At 42.6% G+C, this 18,377-nt stretch overlaps 1 protein-coding gene across 1 annotated transcript in view; it reads left to right on the top strand.

Annotated features, from left to right (window-relative positions):
• The window catches only part of LOC139456246 (serine/threonine-protein kinase 36-like), a 46,351-nt gene that overhangs the window by 23,923 nt on the left and 4,051 nt on the right, over positions 1–18,377 (top strand). The window contains exons 17-32 of the mRNA XM_071237858.1: positions 1,221–1,351; positions 1,532–1,639; positions 2,733–2,831; positions 3,244–3,338; positions 3,856–3,919; positions 4,939–5,049; positions 6,185–6,259; positions 7,133–7,360; positions 8,278–8,381; positions 10,070–10,183; positions 11,457–11,616; positions 11,957–12,098; positions 13,344–13,467; positions 14,407–14,467; positions 15,875–16,004; positions 17,727–17,799. Of these exons, the coding sequence (XP_071093959.1) occupies positions 1,221–1,351; positions 1,532–1,639; positions 2,733–2,831; positions 3,244–3,338; positions 3,856–3,919; positions 4,939–5,049; positions 6,185–6,259; positions 7,133–7,360; positions 8,278–8,381; positions 10,070–10,183; positions 11,457–11,616; positions 11,957–12,098; positions 13,344–13,467; positions 14,407–14,467; positions 15,875–16,004; positions 17,727–17,799 (1,819 nt within the window). The remainder of the gene's footprint in view (positions 1–1,220; positions 1,352–1,531; positions 1,640–2,732; positions 2,832–3,243; positions 3,339–3,855; positions 3,920–4,938; positions 5,050–6,184; positions 6,260–7,132; positions 7,361–8,277; positions 8,382–10,069; positions 10,184–11,456; positions 11,617–11,956; positions 12,099–13,343; positions 13,468–14,406; positions 14,468–15,874; positions 16,005–17,726; positions 17,800–18,377) is intronic.

An 18,377-nucleotide genomic window follows, 5' to 3' on the forward strand; every position in this document is an offset into this window, starting at 1 on the left:
TAACAAATATTTCTTCACTCATCTATTCATCACTTTTTTGGGGTTTTCCCAAAATGAGTAAACATTTTGAGATTTAAAAAAAAATGAAATAATGTTTTAGATGTATATAACGGTTCTAAATATAGGCTGGACTCGGAAAGTAAATTGGCTTGTAATTGTGTTTCGGAAATTAGCTCCGTTGTACAGATGCTGAAAATGCTTCATTGGGTATTTACGCATGCTGTTTTTATATTTTGAGTTTTTCATAAAATACATACTTTTCTGTATGCAAGTTAATTGAAAGTAATTGGGTTTTGAATATTTTGGGGTGGTATTTTACGCAAATACGCTACTTATCTGTAGCTCTGGCTTCATGGATGTGGGGCCTGTTCCACAAAGCCATCTTAGCGTTAAGGTGATCGTAACTCCCATACTTTAACACTGGCTTACGATAGTCGTAGCGCTAAGATCACTTTGTGGAAGGGAGCCCAGGAGGTCAGGTTCAGTGATTTGGTTGATTGTGTTTCATAATTCCCACATGGGATGGGATGGGATGTTATATATGATATCACTTGTTTGTTGTTCAACACCACACTGAGCAATATTTCAGATGTAACCGCAGCCTGTAAATAATCAAGTCAACTCCAGAAAATGATTGACATTTGAGCAACATCTGTCAGTGTACATCCAGGGCCCACTTGCACAAAGCAATCTTAGCGCTAAGATGATCTTAACTCCCATACTTTAACTAAGATCGTTTTGTGCAAGTGGGCCCAAGTCACCAAGTCTGACACACAATACAAAATGCGGGGGACCTGTTGTAACCCTGAAACCGCCTGTTGTAACCCTGAAACCGCCTGTTGTAACCCTGAAACCGCCTGTTGTAACCCTGAGTCCACCAGCTCCAGGCAACCTAACACTGACAGTCTGCTGTTGATAACACCTGCATTCGTCAGTTAGACAAATAAATTATCTTCATTACTGCATCTGTTTTAGAAATAGGTCTTCAGCAACCCATGCTTGTTATAAGAGGAGACTAACGTGATCGGGTTGACAGGCTTGCTGACTTTGTTGTTGCATGTCATCGTATCCCAAATGCATAGATGTCCATCACTGGATTGTCCGGTCCGGATTTTATTATTTACAGACCGTCGTCATGTAGCTGGAATATTGCTGAGTGTGTTACTAGACCACAAACAGTCATTCAAACTGTATGACTATGTATTACCTGTTCTTTGCAGAGCTAGCGGAGGGTAACGAGGAGGCTGCCGCTGACCGCTACGAGCACCTGATCCACTTGTCTGTGGGCAGTCTCTCATCCCTCGTCTTCGTGGTGCTCGAGGCGCAGGAGGGAGTGGACGGCAAGAGAAAGGTGGGAGTACAACTAATAGAGAATATGGTTAGATTAGAACTTGGTAAATGAGGAAATTATGATGGTGTGAAAAATAATTGGAAAATCGTGAATGAGTAAATGTTGCAGGGAAAATACACAACAGTTTCATGGAAGCCTGTGGCAGCATCAGCATCGTTTTGTTTATTGTTTTGCCTACAGATCGCCCACTACCTGGGAGAGAAGTTTGCCACCGCTGGCTTTGAGGGGTCTGCTGATGAATTCCTCCTACTGTTACGACACCCGTCTGCCTGTAGCACCATCCTTAAGGTGAGGGATCAACTTACCATTTATAGTTGTGGGCAAACCTTCCTAAAACAGATATAAATGATCTTATCATACCTCAATGTCAGAATGATGAAATCTGATTGGTCCACATATTCTTGATAAAATACTGTCTATCCTGTCATGGAGGGAAACAAATTTCTCAGCAGGTGAATAAATCCCTTATACCCGTCATGAGCAAGTCAGGCTGCACGTGGATTTCTGAGAGGCAGATTAAATCCATAATGCCCCGTTTTTGATGCAAACAGACACACGCTTTTTCTGAGTCAATAAAAGTCACATGACATAGCGCAAGTTAACCTCAGTTTAATCGAAATAGCTGTGTTCCATCAATTTTGAATTTGGTTTAATTCTTTACAATGTCATATTAAAACATCTGGGAAAGATAAATTCGTTGTACCAGGATCAAGTTAATCTTTTTTGTCAAAGTCCATGGGACTAGATCTATGACCTATCAAAGACCTCACCATAAGTCATCTTGTGGATAGTTTTGCATGGCATTGAGGTTAAACCTATACAGAGGTTAATTGAATGGTACAGGGGTTTATATAGACATGCTCCGAGACTAATATTCAGCACACTACGGCAAATGTAAGTCAACATTTCCTACTTGGAATAAGAATTGTCCATGAATGTTGTTCAACTTGTTTTAAGGCTTTGTAGAGGTGACTTTTCGCAGTTAACAGAACCAATAAGAGAGAGATGATTACTGGTAATTTGTTAATTATTGCATTTGACTGGAACAGTTTCTCAATTTGCTTGGCGAACGTGCTTACATTGGAATTCTGACCCGTGAAGATCCGGGGTAGAATACGTCTTCAGCAACCCATGCTTGTCGTAAGAGGCGACTAACGGGATTGGGTGGTCAGGCTCACTGACTTGGTTGATGCATGTCATCGTATCCCTATTGCATGGATCGATGCTCTTGATGTCAATCACTGGTCTGTCTGGTCCAGACTGAATTATTTACAGTCCGCCGTCATTATAGCCGGTATACTGCCAAACACCAAACAAAGACATTGGAATTCTAGATAAATCCTTGCAGGATTGTTTCATGAGAAGGGTTCTGTGTGTGCAGGTGGTGTACAACTGCTGCCAGACCTCCCACAACTTCTGCTCCTTCATGGCCAACAACGTGCACCACATTGAGTCTCTCATCGGCATCCTCATGGGCAAGGTGAGTCACAACATCCCCATCGTCACGACAAATAGATGCGTTCTTGTGCAGATATCTTTTTATAAAACGTTCACAGTTGACTTGTCGTAAGAGGCGACTAAAGGGATCGGGTGATCAGGCTAGCTATCTTGGTTGATGCATATCATCGTATCCCATTGGATCGATGCTCATTATGTCAATCACTGGATTGTCTGGTCCAGACTCGATTATTTACAGACCGCCATCATATAGCTGGAATATTGCTGAGTGCGCATTAAACAACAAACCAATTTTAGAATGTTCAAATTTAAGAATTTGTTTGAATTACCTGAATTGTTAGCTGAGTAAAGTTTATCATGTGAAGATGTGTTGTTATGTGTGGTAGAAGATATTGATGTGTTTCCATGTGTGATGAGGAGATGTGTGTTTGCAGGTTGAGGTGGCGGACATGGAAGTGAACACCGTGACGGAGATGGTCCTCCACTCCCTCAGCACCATCATCATACAGCTCCACACCATACCACCTGTGTAAGACAACTTCAACCATACTGCAGGCAGTGCTGCTCATGTTGATAAGGATGATGATGATAACGATGGAGTTTAATGATGATGATTCAATGACTCTTTGAATTCCTTGTTACAGATGATGATGATGATGATGATGATTATGATCATATGATGATATGATATGAAGATTATGATCATATGATGATGATGATGATGATGATGATGATGGAGGTTGTGCCAGCTGAAGACTGAATGCATGACACTTTTTAGTGGATAACTGGAGAGAAGCCAATTAAGTACACTGAAGGCGTGCTCAGTGTTCACCTGGCGAAGGAGCAAGAAGTAGCTCTGAAAAGCTTTGACAAATAATAAAATAAGTTCTTATCCATATAAAAGTGTCATGTATTAATGTTCTTCCAACTTCTAAGTTCCTAACAAAGACAACTATAAGACTAATTCCAAATTAAGGCCACTGTAACTTAAGATCAACAAGTTAAGTCTAGTTCCCTGACATTAAATGACTAACTTATGTTTTCAGGATAGCGGACACTGCTGGCATGATGGTGTCATTCTTCCTGGACTCCACTGTAGCCAGTCACACAGTGAGTGCATTGTGACGTGTTTAAACACCTGCTGGTCTGTTGTTTATTTAAAGGGGCGGGGATGGTAGCCTCGTGGTTAAAGCTCATTTCTTGTGTCCCCCACTGTGATATTGCTGGAATATTACTAAAAGTGGCATAAAACCATACTCACTCACTCACTGTTTATTTAAAGGGGCAGTGGGGTAGCCTACTGGTTAAAGCTCTTCACGCCGAAGACCCAGGTTTGATTCCCCACATGGGTACAATGTGTGAAGCCTATTTCTAGTGTCCCACACCGTGATATTGATGGAATATTGCTAAAAGTGGCATACAACCATACTCACTCACTCACTGTTTATTTAAAGGGGCAGTGGGGTAGCCTACTGGTTAAAGCTCTTCACGCCGAAGACCCAGGTTTGATTCCCCACATGGGTACAATGTGTGAAGCCTATTTCTAGTGTCCCACACCGTGATATTGATGGAATATTGCTAAAAGTGGCATACAACCATACTCACCCACTCACTGTTTATTTAAAACAACATGGAATAATGATTGTGAGGTCCAGGTTGGTGTGCCCCTGATTCCAGGCTTAAGATCCACTCTGGCTGTGCCTCAGCACCTTTCCCATGCTCCGTGGTTAGACTATATGGTATACAGCTACGCATGCTCAGACTTGTGTTATTTTAGCCCTTTCTTCAAACTTAAAACTGACAAGAAGTTATTTTGCTGGACATATTTAACATTAGGATATTCTGGAACATATTCTTGATTTTCTGTCCATGACTATGGAGTAATATAAACCCCCACATGTAATATTACTGAGATACTGTTCAATGCAGTGTTAAACCCAACTCACTGACAAAATTCAGTAAATAAGGAGATGTTTGAAAAGTTTTGCAACCCAATAAGTACACTTCTGTCAAAGTCTGCACAAACAAACTTTTTTAAATTGGATGTGTTAATGATGAGGCCTCATCAGATACTCAGAACACAGCCATGGAATATGAACCTATTGATTCATTATGCTTGTTGCTTGTAGGCTGCGGCGGCGCTGTTGTTCAGTCAGATGGTGTACTGTGGTGTGTCCGTGGAGGTGCAGCCCGAGGACATGCTGCAGGCGTGTCTGTCAGTCTTCACGGACCTAGCTCAGGTGGGTTGCTGAGGCCTGTAGTAATGTGGTCTTCACAGACCTAGCTCAGGTGGGTTACTGAGGCCTGTAGTAATGTGGTCTTCACGGACCTAGCTCAGGTGGGTTGCTGAGGCCTGTAGTAATGTGGTCTTCACGGACCTAGCTCAGGTGGGTTGCTGAGGCCTGTAGTAATGTGGTCTTCACGGACCTAGCTCAGGTGGGTTGCTGAGGCCTGTAGTAATGTGGTCTTCACGGACCTAGCTCAGGTGGGTTGCTGAGGCCTGTAGTAATGTGGTCTTCACAGACCTAGCTCAGGTGGGTTGCTGAGGCCTGTAGTAATGTGGTCTTCACGGACCTAGCTCAGGTGGGTTGCTGAGGTCTGTTGTAACAAGGTCTTCATGGACCTAGCTCAGGTGGGTTGCTGAGGCCTGTAGAAACTAGGTTTTCACGGACCTAGCTCAGGTGGGTTGCTGAGGCCTGTAGTAATGTGGTCTTCACAGACCTAGCTCAGGTGGGTTGCTGAGGCCTGTAGTAATGTGGTCTTCACAGACCTAGCTCAGGTGGGTTGCTGAGGCCTGTAGTAAATAGGTCTTCACTGACCTAGCTCAGGTTGGTTACTGAGGTCTATAGTAACTCGGTTACTATTCAGGTGGGTTGCTGATGCCTGTAGTAATGTGGTCTTCACAGACCTAGCTCAGTTGGGTTACTGAGGCCTGTAGTAACTAGGTCTTCATGGACCGAGGTCTGTTGGGTTTCTGAGGCAAGTAGTTTGTGATTGATGTCGCAAGCTCCGATGTTCATACAATTTGGCCCTCACTCTATGAAGGTTCATACTCCAATGATCTCACACAAAGTGAAGGTCAATTCTTAATTGAACAACAACAACCAAAATGGAAAAAAACAAAACTGCACTATATTTTCAAAAGCCATTGCCTGAGAACCAATTCTTTCATTTTTTTTAAGCCATAGTAGCCTAATGTCTTACTATGTTCCAAGGTGCAGTAATCGGGACCAGTGTGTGATACCAACAAACCTCTTACAAGAGATACCATCATATGTTGGCAGAACATAGAGAGAGCATGTGAATTCTGCTTTTCAGTATCAGGTTGGATTCTTCATCGTAGTGACATTTATACTTCTGTGTGTGTTCCACTAGATCTGTGTGCGATGTCCCTTTGACTATGGTGTCCTTGACGGCCTGTTGCTGCTACTGTGTGAACTCCTAGCTCAGGTAGGTTTGTCGATCATTGCTCTATCAGTCCTGAAAAACTGCTTCCCGATAATATTACTGTATTTCAGTATTATGGTTTTAGGCTAATCCTTTCAATGAAGCTCCAACTCTATTTATTCAAATTCATTGTCTCTTAGAAGAAACATGTATTTAAAAATAAGTAGATTGCAGGCAGTGCATCTTTAAGAGGTGAGAAGTCCTTGAAATTGAAGCAACACATGGAGCAGACAGACTCCTTGCCATCCACACAGCTGTGAGAGTAAGTGTAAGTGTGCACACAGGTGCATACTGAGTATTGGAGGAAACTCCTTACTGATGGTATTTGTTGGTTGCATGAATCATAGAATACCACTCACACACCTGTCACTATATAAGTGCAATAAAACCCACCTCACCTCACCAAACTTCACCCCAACAGAACACCACATGCCTCATCTCGCCTCCCCTTGCCTCACCTCTCCTTGCCTCACCTCACCTCACCTCACCTCACCTCACCTCACCCCAACATAGCACAACACCACAAACTTCGCCTTGCCTTGCCTTGCCTTGCCTCGCCTCGCCTCACCTCACCTCACCTCACCTCACCCCAACACCACACACCTCGCCTTGCCTCGCCTCGCCTCGCCTTGCCTCGCCTCACCTCACCTCACCTCACCTCACCCAAACACAACACCACACACCTCGCTTCACCTCACTTCACTTTACCTCACGTAACCTCACCTCACCTCACCCCAACACCACACACCTCGTCTTTCCTTGCCTTGCCTCACCTCACCTCACCCCAACACCACACACCTCGCTTCACCTCACCCCACCTCACCTCCCTCCACCCCGCCTCACCTCACCTTTTCAAAGCTGGCAGTGTTGTTTCAGTCGGACGTGCCGGTGGCCCAGCTGTACATTGAGAGTGGGATCTGGGGGACGCTGTGGCACCGCGTGGCCCAGGCCCTGCAGGTGCACAACCCAGAGACCAACATGCCCATCCACGACATCGAGGCCGACGGGGACTCAGCCCCCGGGTTTGTACCCCCAGACTGGGGCCTCGTGTCCCCCCAGGGGCTGATGGCAGCACTGCAGATGGCTGTCTCGGTCTTTGCTAAGGTAATGTAGACCTGTGTTACACTTGATCTCTGTTCATGAATACAATAAAACTTTCTGAAACCCAGCAAATTCCTAGGGATCAACTGATGTGGAGATTAATGAAACGTCACATTATTGTGGTGTGGAGTTATGTCCCTTTGTCTACAGGGATTTATCAAGGACTGCTCAGATGTCAGTGCAGCCAATGTCAGTACGAATTCCCAAATAGGAATTACAAAATTCCCATTCAATGGTTTATTTTAACCAATGATGTGGTCAGGATCAGTGACTTGGCTTATTTGGTCTCACTGTACCCTGACATCATGGAACATTGCTTATGATATCAATCACTGGTTTGTCTGGTCGAGACTTGATTATGTAGGCTGTCATCAAATGGATGAAATATTGCTGATTACAACAACAACAAACAAAAATTGACAATGTATTTTGAGGGATGAGAATTTTCTGCAGATTTGCTGAATTCTGTGGATTTGGTTTCTTCAGTGGTCACATGGTTCATGAATTCCACCTCCGTTGTCTGGAGAGAGGAAGGTCCACGGTTTTATCTCGGGTGACATCATACCAAAAGACATCAAAAGATGGTACTTGTTGTTACCCTGCCTGGTGCTTGGATAAAGGGGCTAAAACAAGGACTGGTCGGCTCGGAGTTAGAATACTGTGTCTCAGTGGGGTATTCATGTTATTCATGGGGCATGGGCTAGCTCTATAAATCGGCATCAGTCTAGACTAGTATAAGCAGACACACACACATGAACGTCGCTATATAAGTGCAATAATCTTGGACATGACGTTAAACCCCATTTCATCTCACTTCACATGGTACATGCCATTACACATAAATCTGTATTCCCTCAGAGCCCTGGCTAACAGTATTTGTTTTTAAAATCCATCCTCATCCCTGTATGTTGATGTTGCAGGAGACATACCAGTGTATACCCAACCTTGCTGCATCCGACAGCGTGGTGATGCTCACGCTGGTACACGTGCTACACAAGGAGTTTCTAGCCCTCGTGGCGTCTGAGTAAGTGGATGGTGGATGTTGCAGGAGTCAGTGTTAATTGTAACATGTTAACAGGTACACGTGCTACACAAGGAGTTTCTAGCCCTCGTGGCGTCTGAGTAAGTGGATGGTGGATGTTGCAGGAGTCAGTGTTAATTGTAACATGTTAACAGGTACACGTGCTACACAAGGAGTTCCTAGCCCTCGTGGCGTCTGAGTAAGTGGATGGTGGACGTTGCAGGAGTCAGTGTTAATTGTAACATGTTAACTGGTACACGTGCTACACAAGGAGTTCCTAGCCCTCGTGGCGTCTGAGTAAGTGGATGGTGGACGTTGCAGGAGTCAGTGTTAATTGTAACATGTTAACAGGTACACGTGCTACACAAGGAGTTCCTAGCCTTCGTGGCGTCTGAGTAAGTGGATGGTGGACGTTGCAGGAGTCAGTGTTAATTGTAACATGTTAACAGGTACACGTGCTACACAAGGAGTTCCTAGCCCTCGTGGCGTCTGAGTAAGTGGATGGTGGACGTTGCAGGAGTCAGTGTTAATTGTAACATGTTAACTGGTACACGTGCTACACAAGGAGTTCCTAGCCCTCGTGGCGTCTGAGTAAGTGGATGGTGGATGTTGCAGGAGTCAGTGTTAATTGTAACATGTTAACAGGTACACGTGCTACACAAGGAGTTCCTAGCCCTCGTGGCGTCTGAGTAAGTGGATGGTGGATGTTGCAGGAGTCAGTGTTAATTGTAACATGTTAACAGGTACACGTGCTACACAAGGAGTTCCTAGCCCTCGTGGCGTCTGAGTAAGTGGATGGTGGATGTTGCAGGAGTCAGTGTTAATTGTAACATGTTAACAGGTACACGTGCTACACAAGGAGTTCCTAGCCCTCGTGGCGTCTGAGTAAGTGGATGGTGGATGTTGCAGGAGTCAGTGTTAATTGTAACATGTTAACAGGTACACGTGCTACACAAGGAGTTCCTAGCCCTCGTGGCGTCTGAGTAAGTGGATGGTGGACGTTGCAGGAGTCAGTGTTAATTATAACATGTTAACAGGTACACGTGCTACACAAGGAGTTCCTAGCCCTCGTGGCGTCTGAGTAAGTGGATGGTGGACGTTGCAGGAGTCAGTGTTAATTATAACATGGGCCTACACAAGTCACACTCTGGCCCTGTGATGATGTCACGCTCTGGCCCTGTGATGACGTCACACTCTGGCCCTATGATGACGTCACTGGGTTGTCTGGTCCAGACTCGATTATTTACAGACCGCAGTCATATAGCTGGAATATTGTCGAGTGCAGCCTTAAACAACAAACAAACAAAATCCATGACAGCACATGGAGCCATACAATCAATGTAAACAAAGGAGAAATATGGAAATAGTTTTTCTCATCTTAGGATATTTTCTCAATGAAAGTTCACCATTTCCTCACATATTCTCACCTAAATGTGTCGAATTTCCAAACATGAAATGAATGAAAAATGTGTGTAATTTGTTGAATGAAATGTGTCTCGCTGGCCTGTGACAGAGGCACTAGGTTGCCCATGAGAGACTCTGGGTAGGAGATGGCAGCAAAAAGTGTATAACACTGGTAGCTTCCAAAAGGGGATGGAGTGGTTGTTTGGGTGGTGTGGTTGATGTCGAAGGACATGCCTGAAGCACATGACACAGTCCAAGACTTTCCATGTCGATGTACTTTTTTCCAGTTTTGGTTCTGAAGGCAAACAGCTTGCTGTTGACATGCTGTTGGAGATCACTCAGTTGTGCTGTTTCCCCTTTGCTGTGGATGCTAACGAGGAACTTCTTGCAGAGATACAACAGTGAGTTGTCAGTCGGACATATTGCCACCATATTAACAAATTACATGTGTGACCTCCTCACTTGTAAAGTGACACATGTGACCTCCTCACTTGTAAAGAAACACATGTGACCTCCTCACTTGTAAAGTAACACAAGCGTATCTGGTATAGTTGCCTGTACACATGTGACCTCACTTTAAAGTAACACATGTGACCTCCTCACTTGTAAAGTAACACAAGCGTATCTGCTATAGTTGCCTGTACACATGTGACCTCCTCACTCTTAAAGTAACACATGTGACTTCCTCACTTGTAAAGTAACACAAGCGTATCTGCTATAGTTGCCTGTACACATGTGACCTCCTCACTTGTAAAGTAACACATGTGACCTCCTCACTTGTAAAGTAACACATGCGTATCTGATTTAGTTGCCTGTACACATGTGACCTCCTCACTTTAAAGTAACACATGTGACCTCCTCACTTTAAAGTAACACATGTGACCTCCTCACTTTAAAGTAACACATGTGACCTCCTCACTTGCAAAGTAACACAAGCGTATCTGCTATAGTTGCCTGTACACATGTGACCTCCTCACTTGTAAAGTGACACATGTGACCTCCTCACTTGTAAAGTAACACAAGCGTATCTGATATAGTTGCCTGTACACATGTGACCTCCTCACTTGTAAAGTAACACAAGCGTATCTGATATAGTTGCCTGTACACATGTGACCTCCTCACTCGTGAAGAAACACATGTGACCTCCTCACTTGTAAAGTAAGACTAGCGTATCTGATATAGTTGCCTGTACACATGTGACCTCCTCACTTGTAAAGTAACACATGTGACATCCTCACTTTAAAGTAACACATGTGACCTCCTCACTTGTAAAGTAACACAAGCGTATCTGATATAGTTGCCTGTACACATGTGACCTCCTCACTTGTAAAGTAACACAAGCGTATCTGATATAGTTGCCTGTACACATGTGACCTCCTCACTTGTACAGTAACACATGTGACCTCCTCACTTGTAAAGAAACACATGCGACCTCCTCACTTGTAAAGTAACACAAGCGTATCTGATATAGTTGCCTGTACACATGTGACCTCCTCAGTTTTAAAGTAACACATGTGACCTCCTCACTTGTAAAGTGACACATGTGACCTCCACACTTGTAAAGTAACACATGTGACCTCCTCACTTGTAAAGTAACACAAGCGTATCTGCTATAGTTGCCTGTACACATGTGACCTCCTCACTTGTAAAGTAACACAAGCATATCTGCTTAAGTTGCCTGTACACATGTGACCTCCTGCCCCGACTGGTGGCCGGCTGTACCTGCTATCTGACCAAGGAGAACCTCGAGACCCCCATGGGCCTCATTGCCAGACTCGTGCTTGCCAACAGGATATTTGTGGAACAGTTCGCCTCAGCTATTAAGGAAGAGAAGGTCAGTTTCCTGTGCAGATTTGGAGTGGACAGTTTCAGTTAACGGTCTCTGAAATAAATTCAGTTATATTAATTGGCTATTAACATGTTTTCATATGGTTTTCATATATAGGGGGGCACGGGTGGCCCAGTCGTCTGAAGCAGAAATTCTGCTTGCTTTAATTCAGAGGTACATTAGAAAATGTGGAATGAAAATGATTACTTCCAAGAACACTCTCTTAGCAAAACAATTTTAGTATGTTGACTATTGTAAGTCATTGTGAATGTATAGAAACTACAACAGAGAATAATCGTCTGAATGTGACTCCAATTACATAGTCAGAGTTATCTCCCCTGTACAGACTGTTTCCTTCCTGGTGACTGTCGTCCAGGAAGACCACCCAATCTCCGTCGTCTGTGACGCCATCACTATCTGCAGCCACCTGGTCAGAATGTCTCCGCAGCATCTCTCGCTCGTCAAGTCAGTCTTTCTGGGTAATAAAGGTGAGCTTCATGGCCTATTGACATCTCACACTGCGGCCTTGCTCCAGTTAGTATACCATATAAACAGATTATGAGGTCACTGCTGAACTACAACAAAAACGGCATCTACCCATTGAAATTAGTTCATTTAGAGTACAGAGCAATCATCTGGCTTTATGCCTGTCAGAACTAACTGTTTTGATTTTCTCCAACAAGCTGACACATCATAAACATGATCAGCACTCTTGCCTTGAAAAGAACATAAATTTAAATAAACCTAAAAAAACCCCTTAAAATTCAATAAGATTTAAGAAAAGTCTTGAATTTATTACTATGCTGTCAAATAGATATACAAGAATTTGTTACTTATTTATTATGTATGATTATGAAAATTGTTAAAAGATGTGAGGGGAGGTGAAATGGGGTTTAACGTTGCGTCCAAGATTTTTGGACTTATATAGCGACGTGCATGTACGTGTATGTGTTTGTGTGGCTGCTTGTACTAGTCCAGACTGATGCTGATTTATAGTGCTAGCTCACTGAGATACCATGCCACAGTTTAACATGAATACCCCACTTAGACACAGTAAACTGACTCCGAGCCGACCAGTTCTTGTTTTAGCCCCTTAATGCCGAGCGCCAGACAGGGTAACAACAAGTACCATCTTTTAACGTCTTTTGGTATGACGCGACAGGGGATCGAACCCTTGGTCAAAAGTAATATTGAAACCGTGATGTGTGGAATATGCTTGTGGTGTATTTTGATGTACAAATGGAGCAGTAAGTAGGTCAAGAAAGTTCCAATAAAAAAGAATTCTATTGAAAGAACAGCTGGGTCATATTTTTAGCCACCCATGAAGATCAAGGTTAAAATAGGTCTTCAGCAACCCATGCTTGCTGTAAGAGGCAACTATGCTCGTCATAAGAGGCGACAAAGCTTGTCATTAGAAGAGACTAACAGGTGGTCAGGCTCGCTCGTCATTTTATCACAATTGCGTAGATCGATGCTCATGATGTCAAGCACTGGATTGTCTGGTCCAGACTCGATTATTTACAGGCCTTCATATAGCTAGAATATTGCTGAAGTGTGGCGTTAAACAACAAACAAACTAACATCTTATGTTGTTTGCCTTGAAAAGTGTGATCATTGCTTTGAAAAGGCCCTATAAAGACCTTAAAATTGGTGCCCATGTTTTGTAAGAATTAATGTGCCATTCACGCCAGCATTAAACTCACTCCCCGACTGGACCCCTCTCTACACTTCAGGTGACTATGAACCCCTGGTCAAGATGATCACCAACGTGTCCACAGCTGTCCGATCTCGGACATGCAGCTTGCTGGGTAATCTGATGAAACATGATGCTCAGATGTACCCTGTCCTCAAACAAAGGTGAGTGTATGGTGCATCCATCAGACTATAGGATGTCGTACCCTGTGTGTATGACCCGTGAAGATCCTGGGTCGAATAGGTCTTCGGCAACCCATGCTTGCCATAAAAGGTTACTACGGGATCGGGTGGTCAGGCTCACTGATTTGGTTGATGCATGTCATCGATCCCAATTGTGTGGATCGATGCTCATATTAATCACTGATTTGTCTGGTCCTGACTCGATTATTTACAGACCGCCGTCTTATAGCTGGAATATTGCTTAGTGTTGCATTAAACAACAAACCAACCAAATCATTTGACCTACACCAGAGCATCCACTAGAATGCTAGGTCTTCCAACACTAAATCTAATTAGGGATGCCATGAAGATCCAGGTCAGAATTGGTATTCAGCAACTCATGCTTGTCGTAAAAGGCGTCTACCAGGCTCTGGTAGTCAGACTTGTTTGATGCATGTCATCATATCCCAAATGCGAAGATTGATGCTTGTGATGTCAACCACTGGATTGTCCAGGGGTGAGAATCCTTATGGGTCCTCGGATCCGCAAATTTCAACTAATTTTAGTGGCCACAAATTTGTTAAAATTGATCCCAGACCCGTCATTAACACCCACAAATTATGGACCACGCTCCATTCAATAGAAGTTTCAGCTGAAAAGGAACATATCCATTCTCATCCCTGATTGCCTGGTCAAGACTCAGTTATTTACTGACCGTCATAATGTAGCTGGAATATTGCTGAGTACCGCGTTACACAACAAACAAACAAACAAACCTGATGAGGGGATGAGCTGTTGTACATAGAACATATTAAATGCTCTGAAAGCAGACCAGTGTCATCTTGCAGACAAGAATGGGATCAGTGATGTGATGTAGTGTGTTGTTTTCTTCAGAGAGGTCTATTAAAGTTTGAATGAAATATTGGGTGTGTTTGTTTACAGGGACAAAATACTGGCAGGATTGATAGCTCGGCTCCAAGATGAAGATTCAAATGTCAGAAAGGTAAAACATGTAGATCACTTCATGAATGTTTACATATTTCCAGAAGCTTTTGATTACACTTGTAAGAAGTACAGTCCATCTTGTAAGAATTATAAACCATTTTGTAAGAAGTAATGTCCATTTTGTAAGAATTATAAACCATTTTGTAAGAAGTACAGTCCATCTTGTATGAAGTACAATCCATCTTGTAAGAAGTATAATCCATTTTGTAAAAAGTACAGTCCATCTTAAAAGGAGTATATTTTCATTTTGTAAGAAGTACAATCCATCTTGTAAGAAGTACAATCCATCTTGTAAGAAGTACAGTCCATCTTGTAAGAAGTACAGTCCATCTTGTAAGAAGTACAATCCATCTTGTAAGAAGTACAATCCATCTTGTAAGAAGTACAATCCATCTTGTAAGAAGTACAGTCCATCTTGTAAGAAGTACAACCCATCTTGTAAGAAGTACAATCCATCTTGTATGAAGTACAACCCATCTTGTAAGAAGTACAATCCATCTTGTATGAAGTACAATCCATCTTGTATGAAGTACAATCCATCTTTTAAGAAGTACAGTCCATCTTGTATGAAGTACTATCCATCTTGTAAGAAGTACTATCCATCTTGTAGGAAGTACTATCCATCTTGTAAGAAGTACTATCCATCTTGTAAGAAGTACTATCCATCTTGTAAGAAGTACAACCCATCTTGTAAGAAGTACTATCCATCTTGTAAGAAGTACTATCCATCTTGTAAGAAGTACTATCCATCTTGTAAGAAGTACAATCCATCTTGTAAGAAGTACTATCCATCTTGTAAGAAGTACAATCCATCTTGTAAGAAGTACAACCCATCTTATAAGAAGTACTATCCATCAAAAGAATTTTTTTTCACTGATTTACTGATTTGTATACTGGTACTGATAAGCCCAAGTCAGTCAATTTTCATCAAACACACAATGACACAGTAGCATGAAAATAAACAAGTTATTGTTTATCCAAGTTTCTCATGATGCATGTCGAAGATGAACTATTGAACAAATGTTCCCACTCTGCTAGGGCCCATTTGCACAAAGCGATCTTAGCGCTAAGATGATCATAACTCCCATACTTCAACAATAGTCACAGCGCTAAGATCCCTTTGTGCAAGTGGGGCCAGGTATGACTAGCTGGTTACAAGTGTATATCACAACATTCATTGTTACCATGTCTCATCATCCCTCCCTCAGACGTGACTAGCCATAGGCGGATCCAGAGGAGGGGTCCAGGGGATCCGGACCCCTTTTGAAAACCTAATGTAGTATGTTGCAGGCAGAGAGGATTTTGATATTTTGGACCCCTCCCTTATAGAAATGCTGGATCAACCCTTGCTAGCTGGTTACTGGTGTAGATCACTCTTGTACTGTTACTGTCTCCCTACCCCCAGGGAGCCAGCTATGCTGTGGGTAATGCTGGGTATCACAGCGGGGACCTGTACACCAAGTTGAAGCCTGCCATCCCTCACCTGGTCCGACTACTCCGAGATCCTCTCACCAAGACCAAGTCTAATGCAGCCAGTAAGTACATCACATTGGCACTAGCAGTGTCACCATGAACCTACCTCATGGATACCCGAGTCACAATACGACATAATTATATTTTCGTTGTGTTCATTGTCCCAATGAATGTAAAGAATTAAGCCACGCCCAACGAAGCAGACTACTTTTATTACTACGGAATGTTGGGGAATTCCAAATATTTTAAATTTTTTTTACCGGGGTACCTGAGTCGGAATACGATATAATTAAATTTTCTTTGCGTTCATTGATTGTCCCAATGAATGTAAAAAATTTAGCCACGCCCATTGAAGCGGACTACTTTTATTGCTACGGAATGTCGGGGGATCCAAATATTATAGTCGAGGGAATTCCCTTCCGCTCACGTGTATCGTCATGTACAGGACATTCAGCAAAATTCATGCATATTCGTTTCCAAACTACCCTTTGAGACCAAAGGCCGAGAAGGAATGAAACAGAAAACATGCAGGCTCACTTACCTGTCTTATGTCTGCATGCTCGCCTGGGTTTCATTTCTAACCCGCATTTTTCCAACTGTATCTTCCTGTTCTCAGGGAACTAACGTTCAAATCTGCTGATAACTGACCATGTCATTTGAAACAACCCCCTTCTCCCAGACATATTTCTTCCGGTCTGTTACAGTCTGACTGTTGCAGTTCTTCTCACCTCTTGCCTTAATTGACAGGCTTTATGAACTTTGTTTTGTTCCTACTCTCCGCTGATTGGCTACTTACTTTGTGGGCCTGCCAAGTTATGTGCATAAATTAAACAATCACCTGATTCATGTCACGCCACAGTATGTTCTCCTACACCTGGAATGTTTATCAATCTCTTCATTTTTGTCTGCTTTGATATATAAAACTATTGTTGGTTAAACTATTGTAGATAACACATGTTTTGGTTGTCAAATTTAATTATAAGGATTGTGTGATGGATTCATACAGTTTGCACATCAGGTTTTCGATTCATACCTCAATGAACCGAAAAAATATTCAGTCGGTCCTTAAATAAATAGCGTACATAGTTTTTTACTTTCTCATGGCACAGCAACTGGAGGTTATTGTGGTCGACCTGTTTGTGTTCTGCATGCGTCAAGAGTTAATCTAAACACATAATGACACCATGAAATCAGGCTTAGCCATTTTTGGGGGTACAGGCAGTAAGGTAATGCTAGCTCAGATGGTGGTGAGGCTGGTTATTGCAAAATATTTAAAACGTTTTTTTAAAGCTATACAGAATTAAGACATGAATTGATACATAGTAGAACATATCTTGTATTGTATCCTGAGGTGTAAATTTGCAATGCATCAGTACATCGGTGTATGGTAGATGAAATTATTACCCATGGGGTGAAGATAAAGAGAAGAGGTGGTGAGATGTTAAATCGTACTAGTTTGACCTCGTTTTGTTCATTGTGAATGGATAACGGTGAGGTCGTTGAGGTCACATGTGAAGAGTCGCAAGTGTAAGGCCACACGTCCAAAGTCACCCTGGAACCCTTTTCTTTTCTTTTTTTTGCTTTCACTCAGTCAGTTTCTGAGAATGTTCACTTATTTCAATGGTATCTAATGAGTATTCTCTAGGGACAAGACCACCTCAAGTCTGTGTTTTAATATTGGAGTGACGGTAGTGGTAGCACTATGAAATGGTGTCCTGTCACCTGAGAAGGTTTTACTGCAAGGAAAGACATGATTTCAACATGGTGACATCCAACTGTTTCAGGTGCCTGTGGGAATCTCGGGATGCACTCTCCTGTCCTGGTTCCAGACATCAAACAACACAAGGTCATAGAACAGTAAGTGTAGTGTGAGTGAGTGAGTGAGTGTGTTTTTTACGCCGCTTTCATCAATATTCCAGCATTATTACAGAGGCTCCCCTACCACCCAAGTTCTGATGAGAAAAGTACCAATAGATTCCAGTTTAAGTAATAACTAACTGCTTGGTTTAGAATATGATCCATGTTTTGAAAGTTTATTTAGTTTTCATACCATTATTTCAACCTGTAAAATAATATATATTTAAGGCTAAAAAAAATAATAGTCCTAGTTCTCAGGCACCGCCCACATCATTATAAAGTGCGACGCATGATTTGTTTTTATTTCCATTTTTAGAAAAAAACAAAAAATCCTTTGACAGTCAAACGCCAGTCAAATATTGTTTTCCAGTTTCTAACTCATCAAGGAATACATTTATGGGAGGCCCTTTCCCAGGTTGATTGAACACAACTGTTTATTTGGTTACATACTAGTATAACCAACCCCCAAAAAAGACACCACCCGCCCGTACTGTATTTTCAAAAACCATTGCCTGAGAACCAATTCTTTTACTTTTTTAAACCTAAATAATAGATTGATGGATCTATCGTTTTGTTTG

This window comes from Haliotis cracherodii, unplaced genomic scaffold (assembly GCF_022045235.1).
Source record: "Haliotis cracherodii isolate W230 unplaced genomic scaffold, xgHalCrac1.p SCAF_11, whole genome shotgun sequence".
In the NCBI taxonomy this organism is placed as follows: domain Eukaryota; kingdom Metazoa; phylum Mollusca; class Gastropoda; order Lepetellida; family Haliotidae; genus Haliotis; species Haliotis cracherodii.